A 24,248-nucleotide genomic window follows, 5' to 3' on the forward strand; every position below is an offset into this window, starting at 1 on the left:
TCTTCTTTCTCTTCTTTTTTCTTTTTGTCTTAAGAAGGGAAAGGCACCTCACATATTTAACCAAACTCCCTCTCCCCCAGTCCATTTAAATGTATACACACACACACACACACACACACACACACACACACACACACACACACACACACACACACACACACACACACACACACACGCTGCCTGATGCTCCCCAGCAATGGGGTCAGATGTAGTGACCGGCTGAGCACCCTCCCCGGTTCCTCCTCCTCTCCTTTCCCCTCCCCCTCCTCCACTTCGCCTTGGCAGTGCATGCATGCCTGTGTCTGTTATCTACAAATGGCTGAGGAATTATAGGTTGAGAGGGGAGGAGTGAGGGAGAGTGTGAGGAGGGAGGTGGGAGGGAAGCGGGGGTATGAGGTCATGTGACATCGCAGCAGCTGCTAGCCTAAGAATTTCTGTTTTCTCACTTAGAGAGAGAGCCAGAGCCAGGAGGGGAGAGATAGGCAGTGTGTGTGGTGTGTTGCTTTGTTAGATAAGCTATAAACGGTCTTTGTGAGCTGCAGTGCGAGAGACAGGAAGGCAGGCAGGCAGGCGGGCAGGCAGGGAGGGTGAGGGTGGATGGGCAAAAGATAGATAGACTGAGGGCGAGAGAGAGGAGAGCAGGAAGATGGTGTGCGTCCTGTCGATCGCTGCCGGTGTGTACTGGGCTGGGCTCAATGTGAAGATGCAGCCATGGGGGATCCAGGCGGCTCCACTCCTTTGTGCAGTAAGGAGCTTTAGCCACACTTTTAATCTATGAAGGAGGTTCACGAACTACTGCCCAGACCTCCGGATATGTTGCCTCTGTGTGAATTTGTCAAGCTGTATGCATGTCTGTCTGTTTTATACCATATTGCTTACATGTGTGTCTCTGTTTGTACTGTGTCTTAAAATACACTGTGCTCTGTCTTGTAGTATATGCTAAAAGTTTTGCTGGGTATTACCACTACTTTCCTTGTCTGACTTTTTTCTGACTTTCTCTGAAGAGGCAGGGAGGAGGCATTACTCTATTGTCTTAACAAAGTCAAGTTATGTGACTGGCACTGGACTTGGTGTGTGTTTTGCTTGTTTGCTAGTCGTCAATGGTGCTGTGTGTGTTCAGAGACTTCGTCATTGTTGATTACATTATATTGTTTGCTGGGTTCATTCAAAGTGCACTGGGTAACTGCGGGGGTTACAGGCAGGACAACTCAAGAGGTGTTGGGAATGCTATTCACTCTCTCATGCCCTGACTTGCCACTGTGTGTGTCCACTCAAACAAACACACACGCACAGGGTGCTGTGCCTCTGCTCTCTACTCAGAAGGGAACATGATCTTTTTATAGCCCTCTCAGCCTCTGGGATAAACCTAGATATAACTCCTACTTATCTCATTGTGCTATTGATATATAATTAGCAAGCAACTCTTGTTCCTGTGTGTCTGTGGGCACAGATGTTGTGCTGGAAGTTTACCTTGACTATTGATATGAGGTGGATTCTGAACATCCCTGGCATGTGTGGATGTGTTTTGCAGTAATGGTTAATGCCCTGCCACACACAAACTACACTGTGTGTGTTTTGCTTGAGCATGTAGGACTATCAGACTCCCTTCTGGCATTCAGGGATTCCACTGACCGAAGGGCTGTCAACATGGTGTCACTTTTCAACACACACACATACACAGGAAGGAAAGGAACAGCCGTCTCAACCTTCCTCACCCCTTTTACCCCTTCACAACTACTGGAGAGCTCCTGCAAGTTTGAGCCCAGTCTTAGACCATCCTGTTCTTTTTCTGAGTAGAGTAGGCTCTCAGTAGCACCTCCTTGGCAGCATTAATTGGATTAAGCACAATATGAATGGAACACTTTTTCTTAAATGACGGGTTATTTGAGGAAGCCAGTGAGTTGCTAATTTGTTACATTTTAACATGGAGCACACTGGATGTATTTGCACTGAATTTAACATATATGGCACTAAACAAATTTCCATCACTAAAAACACTCTGATAATGTTGGAGCACGCCCAGTTAAATTGTTGTGAAACTGTATGATGATGGACCTCTGGCAGACTCGCAGTCGGCTGAAGCTCAGAGTAAAGGAAGGGTGACCTGCCCTCCTAACCTTTAACCTCTGACCCAAGCCATACAACCAAAGCCCCTTTGCCCCTTGCACCACCAATCCCCATCCTTCCCAGCTGTCACACACAAATACCCTGCAACACACACTGCTCTGACGATCCCTGTGTGTCCTAGGGCATAGCCATTGTCTGCATTAAACTTCACACATTTATTGCAATGTTTGTTATTTTTTTTAATGTCTACTGTAAGTTCGAGGGTTTTTAACATTAATTAATTATATTTTATGCTCCTCATCTTTAGGCATGAGCCATGAGCCAAAGTCACCATCTTTAGGAATGATCTCCACGGCGACACGTACCACGGCGACGGTCAGCCCCCTTACTCCGTCGCCTCTCAACGGCTCTATCGTAGCCAATGGAAGCCCAGCTACCCAGTCAGCTCACTCTGGATTTGCTGCAGCCCTCCGTAAACTGGCAAAACAGGCTGAAGAACCTCGAGGTAAAGCCACTCCCCCTGCACAACTCTGAAGTGACATTTTGAAAGTGCACTATAGAGTTTATTTCAACTCTGTTTGCATACATGCATACTCCACAAAGCTGGTATGTATATCTGTGTAGAACTGCTAATAGCTACGAAGTGATATTCACACAGGATTGAATTAGTTGGTGTCCCTCGAGATGCTGTTATGAAGAGGAGCTACTCTAGCTGACCCACTTAATGTGCTGTGTGTGAGTCCACGTACGCTTGGGTGTGCTTGTCAGTGTGAGACTCTCCACTTCCCCATCAAAAATTGGTGGCTACACACATGAAGAATCCAGGTCTTCCAGAGCTCTTTCCTGTCTAGTACGCATATCAAGTAATCACAAGAAGCTTGAGTTACCAGTTATTCATTTTATATTATCTTTAAGAGTAAAACATTATTCAAAGTGGGCATTTACATGCAAGCATTTTTCATGTGTGCCCAAGTGTCTCTTAATTTTTCATAGTTAAATATGCAGACAAACCTATAAAGCAAAATCTGCATGTGAGTGCCTCACCAGGAAGCATCTCCGTATGGAATCAGAGTTCAACTCTGTGTGTGTGTGTGTGTGTACATGCATATATGTGTGTGTGTGGCTTTATGCCTTGGCTCCAGAGAGGCCCAGCTACTCCAGCTGTCCACCCTTGCTCTGGCTCTTAAATCAGATGGTCCCCTCCTTCCTGGCTGTCCCTGGACACTTGCTCCAAGCCCACTGCAGTCTGGGACCCAGAGGCCTGCAGATGATTTATTACTCACATAGAGACAGTGCTCAGACTCAACATCTCCTCACCTCCCTCTCAGTCCTTCACCCCTTCATCTCTCCTCATTCCTTCATGCCTGCATGCCAGCAATGTTACTTTCTCTTTCGGTCAAACCGAAAAATCTGTTCCCACCTTCATTTTGTTGTGGACTCATCTTTTTAGATGGAAATTTTCTTTTTTATCTCTGTTGCTTTGTTTTGTCATTTGCAGAGAGCTCATTGCTTGGTCACATTCATCTACATATATACTTTGCTTGGTCATGCTTTTTAATACTTTTTTTATGCTGCATAGCAAGGTGAGAATAAGTGTGTGCCATTTGATTCTTAACTCACAATCTGCCAAAGCCGGGAGCTCCTGTCTGTCTTTGTCATATAAACAGACAGCACATCTTGTCTAATGAAACTCTGCCACCTTTTATTAAAGGCACAAAAAGCCCCTTTGTTATTTTTGAGGCCTGCTGACTGTACTGCCTGGTTGGAGTAGGTAGTGATGTGTGGGTGAGTCAGCCGTTAGGCATAAGAGGCAACTGCCCATGTTAGGAGCACCGGCTCCAGGGTGGGCAGAGAGACAAGAGGCCTATAGAGTTCAGTCACTTCTCTGTCTGCAGAGCCTGTATTTATAGGCAGCACACACCCAAACACCCCCACACATACAAACAGTTGTCTTTGCAACCATGTAAGCCTTATGATTTCTTTGCATGCAGCAGCCTGCTGTCCTTTCATTACCTTTTGACTCAACCTCTTTTTCTCTCTTGCCCTCTGGTTGATGCTTTGAGCTGAGTAGTGCTGTAAATATGAGATGCCATGACTCAGTGTCCTAGTGCCTTGAGGAATTAGTTAGGTTTGAGCACTAGTATCACTGCCACCGGCTGCTGTACTGATTTAAGACCCTGAGCACGGCTGCTGTTTATATACACACCCACACACCCATTTCGCACTCACAGACACATACATCGTCACTTGTCTGTGGCGAGTATAATGAATAGCTCTGTGTAGTGAGCGCTGTGCTGAAGAGGGGAGGTGATGGATAATGAGTATCGGAGCAGCAAAAAGGACACACTCTCATCCAATGAACACTTGCAAAAGAACACACTGTAGCACTAACATGTACAAGAAAACACAGACACAGATAGCACACACTGCCTCCAAAAGGCAGACCTGCTGATATCTGATTACGGTAATTAGGGAGATCTGGGTTTAATCCTCTCATTTGTTTTTTTTTTCTCACACTTTCTGACACACATAAACACCGTGAGTTTCATTACTGTGTTCATATCAACTGTAGTATGCTGCCTGGAGAGAGAATAAAAAGAAGGGAGACTAGAGGTATACAAGATAGACTGAATAAACTGGCTGGAAAAAAGAGAAATAGGAAGTAATTAGTAGATTTGTGAAAACCTGAGGTGTTGCTTACGTTGTGTGTATCTGTATGTTTGTGTGTGTATGTGTGTGGCCGGAGGCTTCCCTTGTTTCTAGGAGCCCAGAGCATGCTGGGACAGCAGGGCAGTGTGTTTCTGACCTCTCCATCTGGAGCCTGCCTGGAGCTCGCACAGCCTTGCTGTGCTCAGTGTGTCTGTGTGTGTGTGCTTGTGTCTGTCTGTGTCTGTGTGTGCATGTGTATCTGTGTATATGTGTTTCTCAAAGGCAAAACCCTTCAGGCCGTGACTGTCCCTGAAACACTCACAAACAAGCTCATTTACTTTCCCTTTCTATTTCCATATACACAGTAACCTTACACCTCTTGTGATTCTGGTTAGTAGTGAAGCTGCATTTAAGCATAATATACAGTTTGTATAGTCAGCAGAAGGCACAGAGGATTGCTCCTCTTATTTCCATCCGCCATCTTGTACCGTCTTCCTTTCTCTCACTGGCACAGCAACACACACTGTGCCTCTCTCCCCTCCCCCAACTCAATGATGCAGATTACAGGCTTTGTGTTGTGTTGTCAGTGCATGGCCAAGACTGTAGTAGCAGGTGTGTGCAATGTGTGTGTGCATCACTTTGTTTGTGTGTTAGCGTGCACATGTTGAGGCTTGTGCTAGTGTGTGCTGGTGGGGTGGCATATGGATGCAGGGTTGGCTGGGCACTGCTATGCACACCAGGTGTGAAATGGACTGTTTAATTAAGTGCTGATGTTGTTGTAATGCACGCTGCGAGGGTGGAGGTGTGGGGTGGGGTGGGTGTGTTGGCGGGGTGGAGGAGAGCAGCCTGGCAGGGCTGGCTATGCTTGGCTGTTCTGACAGTGGTGGTGGTGGCACAGGATTGGAAGGGGCTGTTTGGCAACAGTAGGGCATTTTTGTGTAGCGTTGTCTTTCTATCCAGGCTTCGGAGGTTCAGAGACACTATAGCTGCTGAATAAATGAACTGATCATCTCTCACTTTCATTGGGTCAGTGGCTAAGGTAAATAAAATGTTCTGTCTATGCAGGTACACTTGGCCTTAGCCACTGACCAAAGCTTGGATTGTTTGTTTATTGCTGCTGGTTGTGTCTTTTGGGTGTCTGTGTGTGCACGCATGTGTGGCTCAGCTTGAGCGGTCAAGTGTGGAGGCAGTCTGGGAGAGTGGGACTCGTAATAGAGGAGGCGATAGAGAAAGGAGCTTCACATTAATCACACACAGCTTGGGACTAAGACAGCACTCTCTCTCTCTCTCTTTTTCTCTTCTCTCCTCTCCTTCTGTCTTTCTCTTTCTCTGCATCCCCCTCCCGACCCCATCATCACACCACACACACCCCAACACACCAAGCAAGTGACAATCAGTACTGCTAATGAAGTGCAGGTTGAGAGCTGATGAGCCCATTTTACACTCTGGGGACGCAGGCTAGTGCTTCATTCCTTCTCCTCCGATCCCTACAGGGCCAGCATGTGTGGCCATCTTCTCGCTGTATAGATGGAGGGGGTGGAGCATATGGCAGAAATGACACCAGTTTGGTGCCAGTCGTATGTCCCACATATAGGTTTTTTTCCCCTATCACATGACAGTGTGATATAAGGGAGGGGCAACAGATGCATTGGTTTATGGCAATTACTGGAGGGGGTTTAAAAAAGTAAGAGGAAATCTTTGAGGAGGGATGGAGGCTTGATAAAAGAAAGAGGCTTATGGAAACACATGACTTTCTATGGTTAAAGCAGTGGGATAAACATACATATAGTAGATGAACACACGCAGAGATGTAACCACTGACATATTTCACTGCCAATATTGGCCTCAAGTATGGTAAATGTGTTTATGAAAATTGTGCACAGAGTCTGACAGATCTACGTCTGGTTGGCAGGCAGTGCGTTTGACAAACAGAAGGAAAACGAAGGAGGGTGTATGAAGAGGTGGTGGGTGGGTGGTGTTTGTGTGGGGTATTGTTGGAGAGGAGGAGGAGGAAGCAGTGATAGAAGAATAATAGCTGTTGGTGTTTTTGTGTGCGTATGCAAAGACGCCTAGAAGTGTACAAAGATTCTGTGAGCAGCAACAAGAGAATGAAGCTGTTGGGAGACGGCTCTTTTTTCTTTTATTTCCTTCTTCCTCTCACCTGCTCCTCTTCCTGCTCTCTTAATTATTTAGTCTGCCCAGCCTCTTCTCTGGTCTGTTCTGCCTATACATGGAAAAGGAGAAGGATGGGGAGGAGATGGGGGAGAGAGAGGTGGAGTGAGGGAGATAGATGGAGTAGAGGTCTGTTGCTTAGCAGTTCAGAATCACTGTGATCAGCCCACCACCACCACCACCTCTTCCCTCCCTCCAGCTTTATTTGTTCCCCCATCCTTGTGTATGCATGTTGCAAGAGTCTATGATGTCTATGTGTGATGAGTGAATAGGATGTGACACTAGAGCTGTATTAAGTGTAGCTCCATTCCCCAGGCTGAGTGGGCTGCTATTGATTGGCCTAGTCTTGCAGGGGAGAGTAATGGCTCTCCAAGGTGAGGGGGGAGGATTAGGCCGCTAATTGCCATTGTGCAGACAAGATATGACTGCCCCCCTCAAAACCCCCACACCCACCACCCACTCACCCATCTGCACCCCTTATCTCTCTGCTTTTCTTTCCGCTCCATCTCTCGCCTCACCTCGCACCTCTTTTGCAGGCTCACTCACTGTGTTTGTGTGCGTGTGTCTGTGTGATTTCCCAATCACTCCCTATCTCCTATCATTTTTCATTTTCATGTCTAACCTCACATGTATCATCATCTTTTCTTTGTACAACTTTTTTTCACATTTTGCCCCCACCCCCTTCCCACCCCACCCTTGTCAGCTCACACATAGATTTTAAAATTTTCTCTAGACATCACCTCACAGCATTTATTGATTCCTGCTATTATTCAGTAGTATTAGTCAGAATGAAGTATTTAAAACCATTCAATAACCTGACCGCACCTACTGTAAGCTGACATTGTCTGTTAGGTTATGTTGCCATGGAAACCGAAGCAGGAAAGAAATGGCGGTTGGGTAGATCTGTGGTTTTTGTTCTGATGGTGATAATTGGAGAGGAAGCAGACCTGAAACTGGCCTGAGGTTTCAGCTACCTTTTTTTTTTTTACATGGCTGCATGAAAGCCCAATGATGCACAAAAGCACACTACCTGCTCGCTCACACATAAGCACACATCTATTGCTGTCCTTTTTGCAGCACCAGAGTGTGTGTCCCATTGAGAGGGTTGTGACCCAGTTTGACTGTGTAATGCTGCGCTCGTTCTGAGTGGAGGAGACATACAGCACACTGTACTGTCAAGAGAAGAAGAGGCTAGAAGAAAAGCGAAGGAATGAGAGGATGCATAGAAAACACATAGGTTAAAAGGAGAGAGAGCAAAAAATGGTAAAAGGAAGAGGTGACTGCAGCTTGTATGGAGGCACATTGCAGTGATATATGTACATGAATGTGAGAATATAATGTGAGAGCTTTGGAACTAGACAGAGAGAGAAAGCGAGATGTGTGGAAAGCGAGGCATGTGACCAGACCGTGACCCTGCGCTACAGGGTTTCCCTGGAGGGCTTTGTTAATGTGGCACAGCTACAGCGCAGGCGAGAAGCTCATTGGGCCAGCTTTTCACCACCTGCTGTGTATGTGTGTGTGTGTGTGGTAGAGGGAGAAACAGTGTGTGGCTGCAAGCGCCGCATATACGTACAGTACGGTAGTTCGCTTTCAAGCAGTGTGTTCCTGTGGTGTGTATGAGTGTGCGCACACGCATGTGTGTCCTGCATGTCAAGGCTGTGTGACTCTCACAGGGCTGCTCATCCTGATCACTGTCACTTCATAAAAGATGCCTAGAGCCATCCATCTGGCCAAGTGTGTGTGTGTGTGTGTGTGTGTGTGTGTGTGCATTATTTGTTTGCTTTATGTTGCTGCAACTCCTTTTTATTCCCTTGGTAAACAGCTACAAGTTTATGGTGATATTACATTAGTCTTACATTAAAAAAGGAAAACATAAACTATGAGCATTATTACTTTAATGGATTTTATTTCATCTCTTTCATGTCATTTTCCCTGTCCTTTTCCAGCTGCATCCTCCATCAGCAGTGAGTCATCTCCTGTGTCCTCCCCAGCCACAAACCACAGCTCTCCAGTCAGTACACCCAAAAGGGGCCCTCTTGGTCCAGGACCAGTCTTGGTTCCCCCAACAGGCCACAGTGTGCCAAACACTCCACCTGTAGTCACCATTGCTCCAACAAAGACGAGTAACGGCCTGTGGAGGACCGAGGGACGCCAGGTAAACCCACATTCAAGCACCCACTCACACTGACCTTATATCCACTCCCTTTCCTCAGTTGCTCTTTTAGAAGTCTAAGATTGTGTATGTTGCTTAGTTTCTGTTTTCGTCTCTCTGTCTCTTATCTCACTGTTAAAGCGACATTCAGTTTTCCTCAATGCACAAATGTGCACACAGACAGGCTCTTGAGGATGAATGGATTTGTAGCTACCCTGCATTGTATAGAGTGGCAGAATGTACTTGACATATGTACATGTGACATAGCTGGCAGGTCTATGAATGCCCCCCCCCCTCCAACCCAATGGCTTCATGCGTTAAACAATACCAGCTGCCATGGGGACATCGAGGTGACAGCCTCAACGGCAGCTAACATCTGTGCTCCTAAAGCCCCTCTCCTACTTGGCCCTGAGACCAGCCCCTTCCAAGCTGCAGCAATGAGCCTCCTAAACCCAACAACATCACCTTTAGGCACAGGGTGTTCACCTAAGCAGTCAGTTGCATCCTTTGCCTTGTCAGCCTGACACCTACTTGGGGGTAGAAAGAGGAAGAAAGAGGGAGAGCTGCTTGCTTTGATAAGGAGTGGATTATGGATTATGGTCTTGCTTTAAGCCTTCTTATCTCAGCTCAGGGCTAATGGTTGAGGCCAAGTGCACGGTTATGAACAGCACACAGCAACATGCGGAAACTCTCTTAGACACTTTGACGGTTCCCCAGAGTCAAACAGAAGGGGTGGGGGGTGGGGATAGTGAAGGGTGAGTAAAGAGGTCAGTCAGCCAGCAATGTGTTGTAGCATTCAGGCCATTGTCCTCACTCCTGGAACCTCCACCCCTCCATCCCTCCACCCTCACCCTCTGTAGCTTTTACGAATTGACCCTTTGGCAGTTCAAGGGTCAGCCAAAGCTGGCAGGGGCTGGAGAGACAAGGGAGCTCTCACAGTGACGTCACCCTTTTTGTCTTTTCTTTAGCATTGCAGTTTAAAAGCCACAATATATAAAAATAAAAAGCCAAAATAAACCTCATATCGCAATCTTCCATATATTTGTTTCTAATTCTCTATACATTTTTGTTGCCTGCATGTGTTTGTGTGGTTTGAACAGTGTTTTTTGTGTGTGTGGAAGAGGTCAAGCTCAAATTAAAAAGGTCTTGTCACTGGGTTCATGGTGCCTCTACATGCAGCCTTGAGGCCACTCAGCCAAAGAATGAGGCAGTTAACGAAGGTGATGTGGACAAAAGGTTGTGATGAGGGGGTAGAGGTTTTGGGGACAGCAGCAGGGACGTGTCAAGAACACGGCATCAACGCATCTCCCCTGTTTCTGTGGTGCTACTTGAGCAAGCACATGGCACAACAACTATGGTCACAAAGTGCACACAATCAAAATGTCCATGTTGTCAGAATGATAGAAAAGAGAAAATGATGAATAGAGACTGCAGTGTATAAGCATCTAAGAAAAACTTGTTGTTTGCTCCAGGACAAGTGCAAGTGTCCTGCTCTCTCTGTGTTAGAGGGCTGTTCTGTCTCTGGCTGAGATATGAGTCTGTCTTCGGGGGGGTTGATAGGCAAGGCAATGAAGGAGGGAGGGCTTGGTGCGTTGGCATTTTGCTTTAATGACTGCAGGAGTCTGCTCCCGCTGCTGCCTGTAATTGCTTTATAATTGGCAATTTGGATTCATGGCTCCATCTGAGAGGCGTAAACGAGCACTCTACAATGTGCGGGGTCTCCCACCCTCACTGAGGGTTACAGGGGCCTGGCTCACACAGAGGAAGATGGCTGTTAATGGATGTGTCTTTGAGCTTGAATGCTTGTATTTGTGCTCTGTAGTGTGTGCGAATGACAGTCTGCTGGTGAATAGTGTGTCTTTGAGAATAGAAGGCCATGTTTTTTGGCAACTGAAAGGTCAAAGTGGGATGGCTGGTTGAATGTGTAGGTGCCTGAGTGGCTCAGGTGGCTCTCTAATGGGAATGGAAGGTCTTTTTTTTCAAAGTTCAGACCTGTTCCACTCACACCTTTGCATGAGTTTCTGAAAGTGTGCATGCATACAGTCATGCAGCGCTACACAAATGCACACATATTGACTATGTTCAAGCAGATGTCAGCACTTAATTTCATGTTCATTTCACATGTAGAAGAGACTTATTCTTTCAAAACAGTATCAACCATAAAACACATGACCAAGGAATCATGATAAAGTGATATTTGTGGGAAAAGAACAGATATCATTTAGTGGTAATCATTGGATTAACACCAGTTGCTATTTAACCCTGCCCCTGAGACAAATTGCACCTTCCAGCTTGATGCCAACTATTGCCTAAAAAAATTGCAGATAGGCAGTGATTTACTTCTATTATTAATTTGCTCTCCTCCCTACATATGCTGGGACACACACCCAAACAAAGCTGACACTTGGGGGCAGTGTGCTTAACACTCATGTGTAAATAACTACCCAGACATGTAGCACTAGCACTATTCAAACAATGACAGCTTAGCTAAACGCCAGTCACTCGGTCAGCAAAGTTGTCATCATGGTGACACACAACTGATAAAGTGACAGTGTGACTGAAAGGAGTAGAGCACTTATGAGTAACAAAATGTGGTTTTAGAAAAGAAAGTGAATGAATTAATAAAGAAAAAGGCAAAACCTCTAAACCACTGTTTGATTTTTAATTGGAGGTATATGAAAGCACTGGGGAACATTCACCCTTTCCTTGTGGCCATAAAAGGGTTGTGATGGGGGCCCACAATAGAGATGGCTAGCTTTGAAAGCTAAAGTACTGTTTAGTGAAGCACAAAAACAATACAAAAGTAACAAACTGTAACATCCAATTACTACAAAGTGTGTGTGAGAGGAGTTGGTCCGAGATACAAAGGGTGCTAAGGGGAGTCTAAACATTAGAGGCATTTAAGATTGGCTGTTAGCGCATCAGTGTCAGCCAGGGTCAGTGGAACAGGACGTCGAGGTAATGGCTCACTAAATGGGATTTGTATTATCAGAGGCAGTAGTGAGAGAGAGAGAGGCCAGCTCTGCTGTAAGGTCTCCCTCTAATCCCAGGGAGCACAAAGGTTAATTCAGTGGGGCAAGAACTGCCTTCTCCTCTTGCGCACCTTTTTTTATTGCTTCATCTCTCACAATCCTTTCTTCATGCTTCTATTCTTTTTACGTGTTCCTTATTCAACTTCAAGAGATAAGTGTTTCACCAATTCTGTGAAAACCTTCCTCAACTGTATATCCCTCGATAAACAATTTCCTTGTACAACATACCGGCGTTGTAGGTTTTTCACTGCTGCAATTGCATTTGTTGGCAGAGGGAAACCAAAGCTTCAAAAATGCACTCCCACTCCCTCAGCAGGATGTCTTTGTAGCGCTGAAACGGTGTATGCGCCTGCTGAGTGTCTGTGTGTGTTTGTTGTGGGATTGGATAAGTGAGACCAGGCTTGCTGCCAACGAGAGGGAGGGAAGGTGAAGGAGAAGGAAGAAACAGAAACAGAGGCAGAGGCATGTTGCTTTTTGGACTTTGTTGTCCTCCCTGTAGAAGTGCATAAGATATGTGTGCACACTCACAGGCACACGTTTTGCTAAGATCAAAGTCGTCATCTCCCTAGGAGCACTGCTGTTGTCTGCCATTACCACATTCTCATCGATCATAAGGATGACATCTCTTGTTTACAATTAGAAAGTGAGTCTGTTATTTTATGACTCTGCCTGCCTCCTCCATTTCAACATTTTTTTTTTCTCTAAGAAGTGTTGAGTCTGTTACTGTGAGGTAGTGTGTGTGTGAGAAAATGTATAGAAGTGCCTGAGGTAGGAAAAGAGGGTGAGGGAGGCTGTCACAACACAAACAGGCCTATTCTTTGCCCTGTCTTTCCCCCTCAGGATGGGCTTCATGAGCAGTGACAAGCGTGACGGTCACAGGTCCTCACTAACAATGACTAAGACTCTTTTGCTGTATCTCTCTGCAGGCTGACTCGGGGCCTCGCGGGGCCAGCAGGGAACGTCTGGCTGCAGAGGGGTCTCTCTCCCAGGAAAAGGGTGGCCCCTCTGTCCCTGCTCACCTCTTGGGAAATCCCTATGCCTTTGGTCTCACCCCTGGTGCTGTCATGCAGGATTCACGTTTTCAGCCTCTAAAGTGAGTCAACCACTGCTACACTGCACTGTTTCATCAGATCTGCAAAGTCCACATAAAAGAAGTTTCTGCTTGTATTGATTTAAGTGTACAATTGATTATTTATGGGTAGATTAATCTCGCTGGAATAAGCAGCAGCAACACACATTTGTCTTGTTGACACTGGTGTTGAGAAACAATTTTAATCTATATAGTTTCTTGGTGAAAACTAATGAGTTTCCACAACAGTGAACACAAACAAATCAAACTAACCATATCTGTCCTCCGTTGTGCCTCATCTCCTTCTATTACCTGCAGCCTGCCCAGACAGTTGCCTAATGCAGTACCCCCTGGTCCTGTGCCAGAGGAGTATCTCAGAGGTTTTCGGCCTTATGCCACAACTGAGGATGCCCTCCGTATGCCCTCTTTGCCCTTGGGCCTGGACCCTGCTACAGCAGCTGCTGCAGCTGCATACTACCACCCCAGCTACCTGCCCCACCCGTCCTTCACGCCATACAGGTACATCTTTTCAGTCATTTGTTTTGTTGATGTGGCACCCTTTTCCTCTGAGTACAAATTGTGCAAAACCAGCGCATAAAACTGAATGAAGAATATGTGCTGTTTAGACTCAGCAGTAAATGGCTAAGTTTATAACTGACCTTGAATGTAAGTTCCCAGTGGTAGAGCTTTATTGAAGATTTGTTTTTTGTTTTTGTTTAAGCTAGGGGAGAGATGAAGTGAGATGTGACTAAGACAGATGGTGGTACAGAAAACAGACAGGTTAATAAAATATACAAAAAATGTGCATTGGGTAATTTGCAATGTTTAAAAAAGCTTTTAATGCACTGTATGTATGTTCAATGTCACATGCTGAAAAGTAACAACATATCAGAAAAAAGCCTGAATCAGGTTACCCAAACAGAAACAGAACATGCTTCTTTAATGACCAATATCAAATCAACTGTCAACTGTACTGTTGGATGTGAATATACTAAGTATTGTATAACATAAGTGTTCATTTGACAGGCCGCTTCCAAAAAGCTTCTCTCTGAAAATATCCAGGTCAGCTGTGTCAAAATGCTTTTAACACAGTGATTAAAAATTGATGTACATTAATGTTTATTGCCAGTGGCTGCAGAACGGTAGGCTGTCATACAAGGACATCCTTCAGAGGTGCTATAATGATGACACTTTTGTTAGTGCAAATTTCAGTGCACTTAGTTATAACACAAGACAGAAAACCACTTATTTGACAGTTTTTGTGGCTTGAAACATGAACAGTGAGTTTGTAAAGCTCTATATGTTTTAAAGCTGTCTAAGCCACCCCAGTTAAGAGATGACTCATTTTTTCTTGTTTTCATATCCAAGCAAGGTTATAGATGTAAATAAAATGGGGGAAAGAGAACAACAGCTGGTTGGTTTGTTTTTATCTTTAAAGTTTGTTCATGTGTGCTTGTAAGAAATCAGTAGAAAAGAATCTGAGGTGTTTATATTTACCTTTGGGAATACCCTGCTGTCAAAGTGTTCTTTACCAGCGTAACAGCACAGTAGCCCTGTTGAAAATAAGATTTAAAAGGTATACAATGTGTGATCACGTGGACTCTGTGGATGTGTGTGTGTTGAGAAGGGCCCTGCTTGCTGTGAGCTATCACACAGCCGTGGCCCTGGTCTGTCAACCAAGCAAGATCACAGGACTGCAGCAGCCATCACACACTGCACTGTAATGGATTTAATGAGGGGTTGAGCAGTAGATGTCACACACGTACATGCAGACACACACACACAGAAAGATACAGTTGTGCATCAACATATAGCACAGTCTCTTGCTGGCTGCTGTGTGGTGATTGAGGGTAGTTGACAGACTCTGCTGCCTCATTGAAAGATGGAGGACCCTGTGATGTCGTCGCTTTAGGGGATGGAGGCACGCAGGTTAATGAAAGTGAACGCTGCGATATCACAAGGGAGACTGACTCCTTTTTCTCTTTCTCTTTTTTTATTGTAATCCTTATGTTCCAGGATGGATGACCCGTTCTGCCTCTCTGCTTTGAGGTCACCTTTCTATCCACTGCCAACAGGGGGAGCATTACCCCCCATCCATCCCTCTGCTGTTCACATGCACCTACCAGGAGTCCGCTATCCTGGGGACTTCACACACCCTTCCCTGTCAGCACTGCAGTCTGAGAGGTAAAATCCTTTGCATTTCTGTGCATATAAGTAGAGCACAGCAGTGTGCCATGATTTTGTGTTGTCCTTTCTGATTTCACTGACTTCTCTTTTCCACTTTGTGTTTTTTTAAGGCTTCAGCTGGAGGATGAACTGCGGCAGCGAGAAAGGGAGCGTGAACGGGAACGTGAGCGTGAGAAAGAGAGGGAGCGTGAGGCAGAGAGAGAAAAGGAGCGGGAGAGAGAACGAGAGAGGGAGCGAGAACGGGAAAAGGAGCTAGAGAGGGAGAGGGAGCGCGAGCGTGAACGGGAGCGTGAGAGAGAGCGCGAGAAGGAGAGGGAAAGAGAGAAGGAACTGGAGAGGCAGAAGGAGAGGGCGCTCAGGGAGAAGGAGCTGCAGGCATCAAAGGCCATGGAGAACCACTACCTGGCTGAGCTCCATGCCATGAGAGGACAGGAGGAACGAACCAAGCCTGAAAGACTAACCCCTAGTCGGGCTGGTATGTGTCCATGCCTTAAAACTCTATCAGCTACAATCCTATTTTTTATAAACACTTGTCTGCAAAAAACACCTCTACTAAAACTGAACTAAAGCTGTCTCAGCTGTATCAGCAACAACCGATGATAATATGTAACCTTAACATTTCTTTCATTTTAAATACCCTGACCTTTACCTCTGCAGATAAAACCAAAGAGCCCGCTCTTCCAGCTCCCAAACCTGTCCCACCAGGAATTCACCCTTCAGTGGTCCAATCACATCATGCTGTCCCTGGTCTGATCTCAGGCCATGGACTCTACATGGGGCCCGGCGCTGTAGGGACGGGGCTCCCAGCCTCATTGATCACTCAGAGGGCCAATGAAGAAGAGAGGTGGTTAGCGCGGCAGCGTAAGCTGCGGCAGGAGAAAGAGGATCGTCAGTACCAGGTGTCTGAATTCCGCCAGCAGGTTCTGGAGCAGCACCTGGACATTGGCCGGCCGGCTGACACTCCAGATCACAGGACAGACTCACACAGGTAAGATGTCACCCTGACAGCTAAAGTTGGCAGTGCAGCCAAGTTGTGCAAAAACACATTTATATATTTATCCAAATGGCATTGCAGTACTTATTTGTCTTGGTGATTGTGTTGGTTTGCCTATGTTGTGTGGTGGAGACAAGCAGTTCTATGAACTGGGTTTCTCTCTCTGTGCCTGTGTTTTGATGCCTGGAAGGCTTTAGAAGTTTGTTTTCAGACAGGACAGGAAAAGGATTTTAAAAAAGATAAACCCTGTCAAAAGCAGCACATCGACTCTATGTTCGTCCATGTTACCTCCCAGCCTGACGTATAGGAAAACAGAAAGCTGTGTTAAGGTTGATGTTGGATGTGGGATCGTAATGACTGTTGTTCCATCACTAGGAATGGCAAAGTGGGACTGTTAGGATACGCAAAGGCTATTTTTTTAAGTAATCCTCTCAACCTTGCACCGCATAAGCCCCCTACCTACTTCCTTTGTTAATGTGCTGCTGTTTGTGTTGTGTGAGTCAGGAGTGAGGTTGTGGTTAATGCTGGTAGAGCAGGACACACGCACGCACACATCTGCTATCAGTAACTCTACAGTATAATCACAGAATCACAGCTCACAGGCTGCAGATTGCAGATAAGACACACATTGACTCACGCATACACACACAGAAAAGAAAACACAAACAGGAGGCATAGATAATTTGACTGGTCATGCAGCGGGCGCTCCTGCCAGGTTTGATTTGAAAAGACGCTTTGACAGTGTCCATAACCCATCTGCCTTCTTTTGTTCCTCTTTTCGACACCATTTTCCTCCTCAAGTTTCTCCTTACAGATTTGTTCTCAGTGTACACACGTTTTTCTTCACATTTTTTTTCATCATTAAGTGTGATTCCCCTCCTCACAATCCATCAGTCTGCTTCCCCTGCCCATGTCAGTCTTTTTCTTCTTTGGCAGCCTGTCAGTTATAAAATTTCTTCTGGTTTCTGCCTCAATATACTGTTCTCATTCTGTGTGTCTGTGTGTGTGTGCGTGCACATTCATGCCTTACATTGCCTTAGTACATTGGCCTAACAGATCAAAAACAGGCCTGTGTATCTGGAGGACAGTGTGTGTCTTGGCCATATCCTCACTCTGCTCTGGGCTACTCTGTCTGGGCTTGATAACACTGCTTTGCACAGACACGCAAATCCACAGGCATACTGACATGGGTGGAAGGAAGGAGGCAAGGCATATGAACACTGTTGTGTGTCGCTGTATAATGTATTTGACTGGGAAATACTGTTTTGTTGATTTTACTGTATGCCTAACACAATTCCTGTCTCATTGTATCTCTACAGATCTATACCAAATCACCATGAACCAGGCAGCCGGGAACTCCACCCTCACTTAGGTGCCCCTCCTCCCCTCATTTCTCCCAAACCTCCACAGCCACCACGTGAACACCACCCTCCCCCTCCCACTACCCTGTGGAACCCTGCATCTCTTATAGAAACACCCTCAGAGTCCAGACGCAACCATGAGCCCTCAGGGATGGGACACTATGAGCTCAGTCGGCTGCCCCCAGGGCCTTCGAAATATGAGGATGGAGCCCGAAGGAGAGATGTGGGAGCAATGGAGAAATATCCCCCTCTAAGAGGTCCACCAGGCCTACCTGAGCCCAGCACATTCCTTGCTGATCTAGAGAAATCCACACAGTCCTTTTTGAGCCAGCAGAGAGCATCATTGTCTCTGTCTAGCCAGTATGAACTAGAGGGAAGCATAAAAAGCAGCGCTGGGCTAAAAAGCCTCCAGGGACACCCAGGGCACAGTAGACATGGACAAGGGCTAGGATTAGTCACTGGGACAGCAGTGGGACAAGTAACCACACTGGGGATGGGTCCAGACACAATGTTGATCTATGATGAGTTCCTTCAGCAGCACCGGAGGCCCGTCAGTAAGCTGGACCTGGAAGAGAAGAGGAGAAGGGAAGCCAGGGAGAAAGGTACTTACCCTTATGACACCTGTTAGCCTGCGCTATTGCATGCTCAGAAAATTATAAACTATCATTTCAATGTAACACTCTTATTAGGGGATAACAAAATTGGGAAGTCGGGAATGACCTTTGTGTTTACTGTAGGTTACTACTATGAGCTTGATGACTCATATGATGAGAGTGACGAGGAGGAGGTGAGAGCTCATCTCAGGAGAGTAGCAGAGCAGCCTCCACTCAAGCTGGATGACTCCTCAGAGGTAAAAACACTGCAAAACATATGTTTGCTGAGCTACACGATGGAAATATTAATGTTAATATGTTAATATAATGAGTCCTCGTGGTAAAACTACATGAAGATGATTTACTTTTCTCTGTACAGAAATTAGACTTTCTGGGAGTATTTGGCCTGACCACAGTGAGTCGGCGGGATGAGGTGGTGCAGCAGAAGAGAAGGAAGAGGAGGCGGATGCTCAGGGAGCGCAGCCCCTCGCCACCTGCCTTGCAATCTAAACGCACTCCTACTCCATCTCAACTGAGCACGCGCTTCACCCCAGAGGAGATGGAAAGGGCACCAGAGCTGGAAGATAAGAAGCGGTTCCTCACCATGTTCAGTCTTTCCCATGTGACTGTGCAGCAGAGGAGAGGTAAGGGGATTCTAGTTAATATACTACATATAATCAATCTCTCTGCTATTCTTTATAAACCATGGTTTAAATCATTTTTTATATCAAGAAAGCTATTGAGTGATGGCGTATATATTTTACTATGTGACACAACAACAGGGTTAGAAATGAGTATAACATAGACCTGACCCTGTGCTCCTAAAATGCCATACACATTTTTTCATCTGTTACTAATATTTTTCCTCTTTGATGTCTTATTTCAGCAGAGTAAAGAAGCACACTGATGGGATGCTCATTTATCCCTTTAAAGTAGTGCTTCTCAAACAGCTCTACAGCTTTTCTTCAGCTGAGCTCTGCCTGTTTTACTGGCTATAATACATATGCTGACTCAAGCCTCAAAGGAAATTAAAAAGGGATGAAAAAATGACTGTGTCAACTTCTTAGCTCTAAATTATATGCAGCCTGAATTAAACAATGTAAGCACTATGGACAATGTAATGCTTTACATTGCCCTAGTTAGAAAGGTGCAGTAGAAGTTCTATTTACGTTCGCGCACTCATGTTTGTGTGTGTCTTTGTAGACACTTGTTGACATAATGCATTTCCCAGCGTACTGTAACTAAATGTATGCCTGCAGTCCCTTTTCAATTAAAGTCTTTGCCTAACACCAAGACCTACTAAAATGTAATATTCAAACTAGTCCTCAAAAAGACCACAATTACACACTGTCCAAAAAGTGGGTTTAGAGAGATTGTGATGCAATTCCCTTGGTTTACAGTTTACTGCCTACAGGTGGCAGTACACAACCTCACATACTGTGAGGTTACACCCTTTTACACACACATACACATGAGTAAGTATTAATGAAAGCATGACAGGACAGGATTAATGCTACATTTTTTTTGTTTAATCTTAGATAATGAACGGGTAGTGGAGCTGCTTCAGGCCATTAAAGAAAAGAGTGTAACCCTGGATACCATCAGACATGCGCCGCATCCGCTGTGTAAGAGCCCTCCAGCACAGATCTCTGGTAAGACACATGCCTGTGAACATACTCATATAAATTTTCCCCCAGTCTGAGTTAAAGTGTTCTTTAATTTACATTAAATGAATCTGTAAACATGTAATGTGGTAAGCTGGCTCTCAGTGCAGCATTACACATGTTGGTATGTGAACCTTATCATGACTAACATATGCTGAAATAATCCAGATCCAGCATTTGCCCAGCCTTCCTCTGAAGAAGACCACCACAATGTCAGACCACACAGCCCCTCCTCGCATTGCCCAGCATCCCCCAATGGCCACCCAAAGCCCCTTGGGGACACATTAAGACCAAAGGCACCCCCTTCTCCAGCTGTCTACCCAGACAAGGCCCGGGGGCCCAGTGAGGGACCGATCTCAAAGAGGAGCTCCAGCCTGCTAAACAGCTTGCGACCCCCACTCCCCCTGTCGGCTAAAGAGGGTCTTCATAGTGTCAATGGTCGCACAAAACCCTGGGACAGCTTCACCCCGGAGGAATTTGCCCAGCAGTTCCATGAATCTGTGCTTCAGTCCACTCAGAAAGCTCTGCAGAAACACAAAGGTAAACCAGATACCAGACAATTCGTGACCAACAAACCTCTGATAGAAACAGAGTGTTTAATAATGATTTTTAAAGTACATTTCTCCTTTGAATTAAAGCAATAATTGCATACAACTCTGAGAACCAACAAATGATTTTTTTCATGACAATATTTGTTGTTAGTTTTTTGTAAAGATATCTGTATTAAATTCTTCTTTGTCACTCCTTCACACAGGGGCCACAGGGGTGTCAGAGTCATCAAACCTGCAGGAGTCCTCTGTTCACTACAACATTCCAGAGCTCCAGAACGCCCCTGGCCGACCGGCGCAGCCTCATTCGCAGTCTCACTCAAATGCACAGCCATTTCCCCATCCGCTCTCGCACTCTCACCCTCAGTCCAATGGGCAGCACTTCTCAGTGCCCCTGCACAGGGAGGCCTCTGGGATGAGGGAGGACCTGTCTGGTCCAGAGGACTCTGAGGAGGAGGAGGATGAGGAAGAAGAGGAGGCTCCTGTTTCCAAGTGGCAGGGAATTGAATCTATATTTGAAGCTTATCAGGAATATATTGAAGGTAGGCAGCCACACTGAACATGCAAAAGGTTGGTGTTGTAATGTACTGTACATACTGTCCATAGTCCTTCAATCTTTGCATCATTTTAAAGATTAGTGATTTGTAGCAGAAATCCACTCCAAGTATGTACGACACTACGGTTTTGTCTTTTTTTTCATCTGTTTCTCTTTCTGTGTCATCACATAGAGCAAAGTCTGGAGCGACAAGTACTGCAGACACAGTGTCGAAGACTAGAAGCTCAGAACTACAACCTCAGTCTGACTGCTGAGCAGCTGTCTCATACTATGGGGGTAAGACACACATATACACACATGACAATATGTAATTATATTATTAGCAGTGGTCAAGAAACCTTGCTTTTTGATTTTCCCTCAGAAGATCGCACATATGTTGTACTTTTGGAATAAATTATGGTAATTTTAGGACCAGACTAGTTATAATTCCACTATACTATTTAATGTCTTTTATTTCCTTCTACCATCCTAAATAATGTTTGTATGAAATGACCTTGTGAGTTTTGTTATGCTTATATTTTGTCCTACCTCTTGGTCATGTAGGACCTGATGTCCCAGAGACAGAAGCTGGCGGTTGAAAGGGAGAAGCTACAAGCAGAGCTGGAGCACTTCAGGAAGTGTTTGACGCTGCCACAGACACACTGGCCGAGAGGCGGCCATTACAAAGGCTATCCTCCAAGGTGACCCTGACATGCTATTCTGATGGCCTCCAGGCCCCAGCCACCTTTCCTTTCAGACTGATACCCAGAGTTTATTTTTCATGGCCTGGTCCTCATGGCTCCATGACGGAGAATATGGCTGGCTAGATAAGTTGAATGAATGAAAAGATGAATGGAATGAATGAATGGATAGATAGTTGAATGCACAGGAGACATGACCATTCAGTGAAGGACAGGCAGTCTTTGGATTGTGGCAAGCCGGGAACGTGCCACAAGCCCCTCAAGTGTGCCAATGTAGCCAACCACAAAATCAGCAGGAGTACGGGGCAGGAGAAGCTGTAGGTCAACACAAACGTGCACAGGCACCTGTTTTTCACATTCTTCAGTCCCTGCTGCTCTGTTATTCAGTCCCTGCATCCCTCACCGCCACAGCTACACAGACAATCCTGCCAATGAGGGAGCAGCTGCCCCCAGAGGGGTGTCATCACAAGACTTGAAAGCTCCAAATCTCCAAACGAAGGCTTCTGGTCAGTTGGGACTGATTTTTATCACAGTGGCCACATGAGCTTTTGAACTGGAAATGCACTTAAGAATAAAAGCTGAAGAACTACCTGGTGGTACTGTGTTACAACAAAGAACTGTTCAAATTAGGGAAGAACTTAGAAAAATGCACATTTTTTGGAAAGAATTAAGGAAATGTTTATTTCAAAATAGAAATTTGAAAATAAGAATTTTAAAAGGTGCTTCAGCCTTGTATTGTACATAATATGAAGACTTAAAAAGAATTTTGTATGTTTTTATTACTTTAATCATTGTTCTTTTGAAAGAAAAAAAGCCTGCCATTTTTATATGTTTATGCTTTTTGGGTTGGAAGAGAAAGCCTTGCTTTTAGTGTTTGTACTGCTGCTGGCCAGAACAGCTTGTTTTAAGACATTTAGCAGAGTGAGAGAAAGCAGGATGCACTCCTCTTATTCTGTCCTGGCACTGCGCAGCTGAGACCCAGCCACAGCCACCTCATCTGGCCTCTTAGAGGTCCTGAGACATGGCTCCTGCCCTCTCATCCCCCCTCCTTCACAGCAACATGTGTCTGTTTTAATGTCCATTTCAGCAACTCCTCTGGTCAGCTTCACTGCTGCTGGCATGACTAGTTAGCTTGTGATATTCTCATGCAGAAACCAGATCTACAGTGACACACATAGCTATATATTTTTTACTTCAGTACTTGACTGACTTATTATTTTCTTAAGACATGAAGAGTTTCTTGAGAAACCAGAAGAAAAAAATGGTTTTTGATGCTTTATCCTACCGTTGGATCTTAATTTTTCTTTTTTTAAACATAATACAGGATTGGACTCAAACTACGACGGTTTTGCATAATGTTACGCCTTATAAGATCAAGCCCTTACCCGCAGCCACTAGAGTACATAGTGCCAAAATAAACAAAAACTAAACGGTAGCATTTTGGATTCTTCATTTTGATTATAGTTGCAAATTGGTAGCCAAACTTTAAAACCAGGACGGCCATGTTCCACTGCTGAATACCTTTGCCCCTCTCCTTACTGCTTCCTCCCTCACCTACTGTCCAAAGTTGCCAATATGATGTACATAACAGCTTTTCAAACTGGGCTTTCCTGGTACATATAACACACAAAGGGTAACTTTACCGTGCAAACCTGTTTACAATTTGTAGGCCCTCATCAACGCTGCCCTGAGATTTGGCTAGTATTTCACACTGACTTTATACTCAGTAACTCCAGCCTATGTACAACTTAAGACCCTAAAGGACGTCAGTGAGGCATGTAGATCATTGCGGTGGTTGATGTGAAAGAGTGAAGGATTCCGTATTTTAGACTTCAAACAAAAGAAGCACAACTTCCCCATACACACTCTATGTTACAAGTGCCTCAAAAATTGGGAGCATGTGAATGAGTTGTAGTCCACACATCGGACATTCTACACCCACCATCAGTGATCAGGGACTTTACATCTTACATTGAAGCACGAACTGTAGTTTCACAACTGACACTAAATTTATGTATCCAAGTGCATCTGAGAACCTGTTTGATCATACAACATTTTTAAAAATGAGGCCTAAGTCAGATCATAGGAACACCCGAGTGCAGTCTGTCATTTTTTTCAAAGCAGAAGAGCGCTAACAGCGCAGCCTATCAGTAAAATGAGGGAGCATGCATGCTGAGGTAAGCTGCCAACGAGCTGGGGAGAAGGGTGCAGCGAGGCGAGCCTCATGCTCAGCCTCCCTGTGTCTCCACCCCATGCACGCCCATGCAATAGCCCCATTACTCAGTGGAGGATGTCTAGATGCTGTGAAATCCTGTTTTTAAATTGTACTTGTTTGAATTCATTGTAATGTAATATATTCTTTGTTGAATGTAGTAATTAGGTATTTATGAATATATGGCTGTGATTTCAGACAAAAAAGAAAATAAAATATTTCAAAAATGGTAAACATCAACCGCTGTCTGTTTGTGGGTATTAGTTCATGAAAAAGTTTAATGTAGTTTTTCCTGAGAGAAGTCTTCATAAA

General features: G+C 45.2%; 1 protein-coding gene across 1 annotated transcript; it reads left to right on the forward strand.

Annotated features, from left to right (window-relative positions):
• The first annotated feature begins 478 nt into the window (after positions 1-478).
• Positions 479-24,170, forward strand: LOC114433307 (genetic suppressor element 1-like). Its single transcript, XM_028401803.1, has 16 exons — positions 479-745; positions 2,375-2,572; positions 8,835-9,043; positions 12,999-13,165; positions 13,460-13,660; positions 15,158-15,325; positions 15,439-15,803; positions 15,986-16,316; positions 17,642-18,285; positions 18,421-18,533; positions 18,656-18,920; positions 19,815-19,928; positions 20,109-20,480; positions 20,695-21,030; positions 21,217-21,320; positions 21,588-24,170. The coding sequence occupies exons 1-16, from the start codon at positions 712-714 to the stop codon at positions 21,726-21,728; spliced, it is 3,762 nt and encodes a 1,253-aa protein (XP_028257604.1). The 5' UTR covers positions 479-711; the 3' UTR covers positions 21,729-24,170.
• The last annotated feature ends 78 nt before the right edge of the window (positions 24,171-24,248 follow it).

Source organism: Parambassis ranga, chromosome 3, assembly GCF_900634625.1.
Source record: "Parambassis ranga chromosome 3, fParRan2.1, whole genome shotgun sequence".
Taxonomy (NCBI): Eukaryota; Metazoa; Chordata; class Actinopteri; family Ambassidae; genus Parambassis; species Parambassis ranga.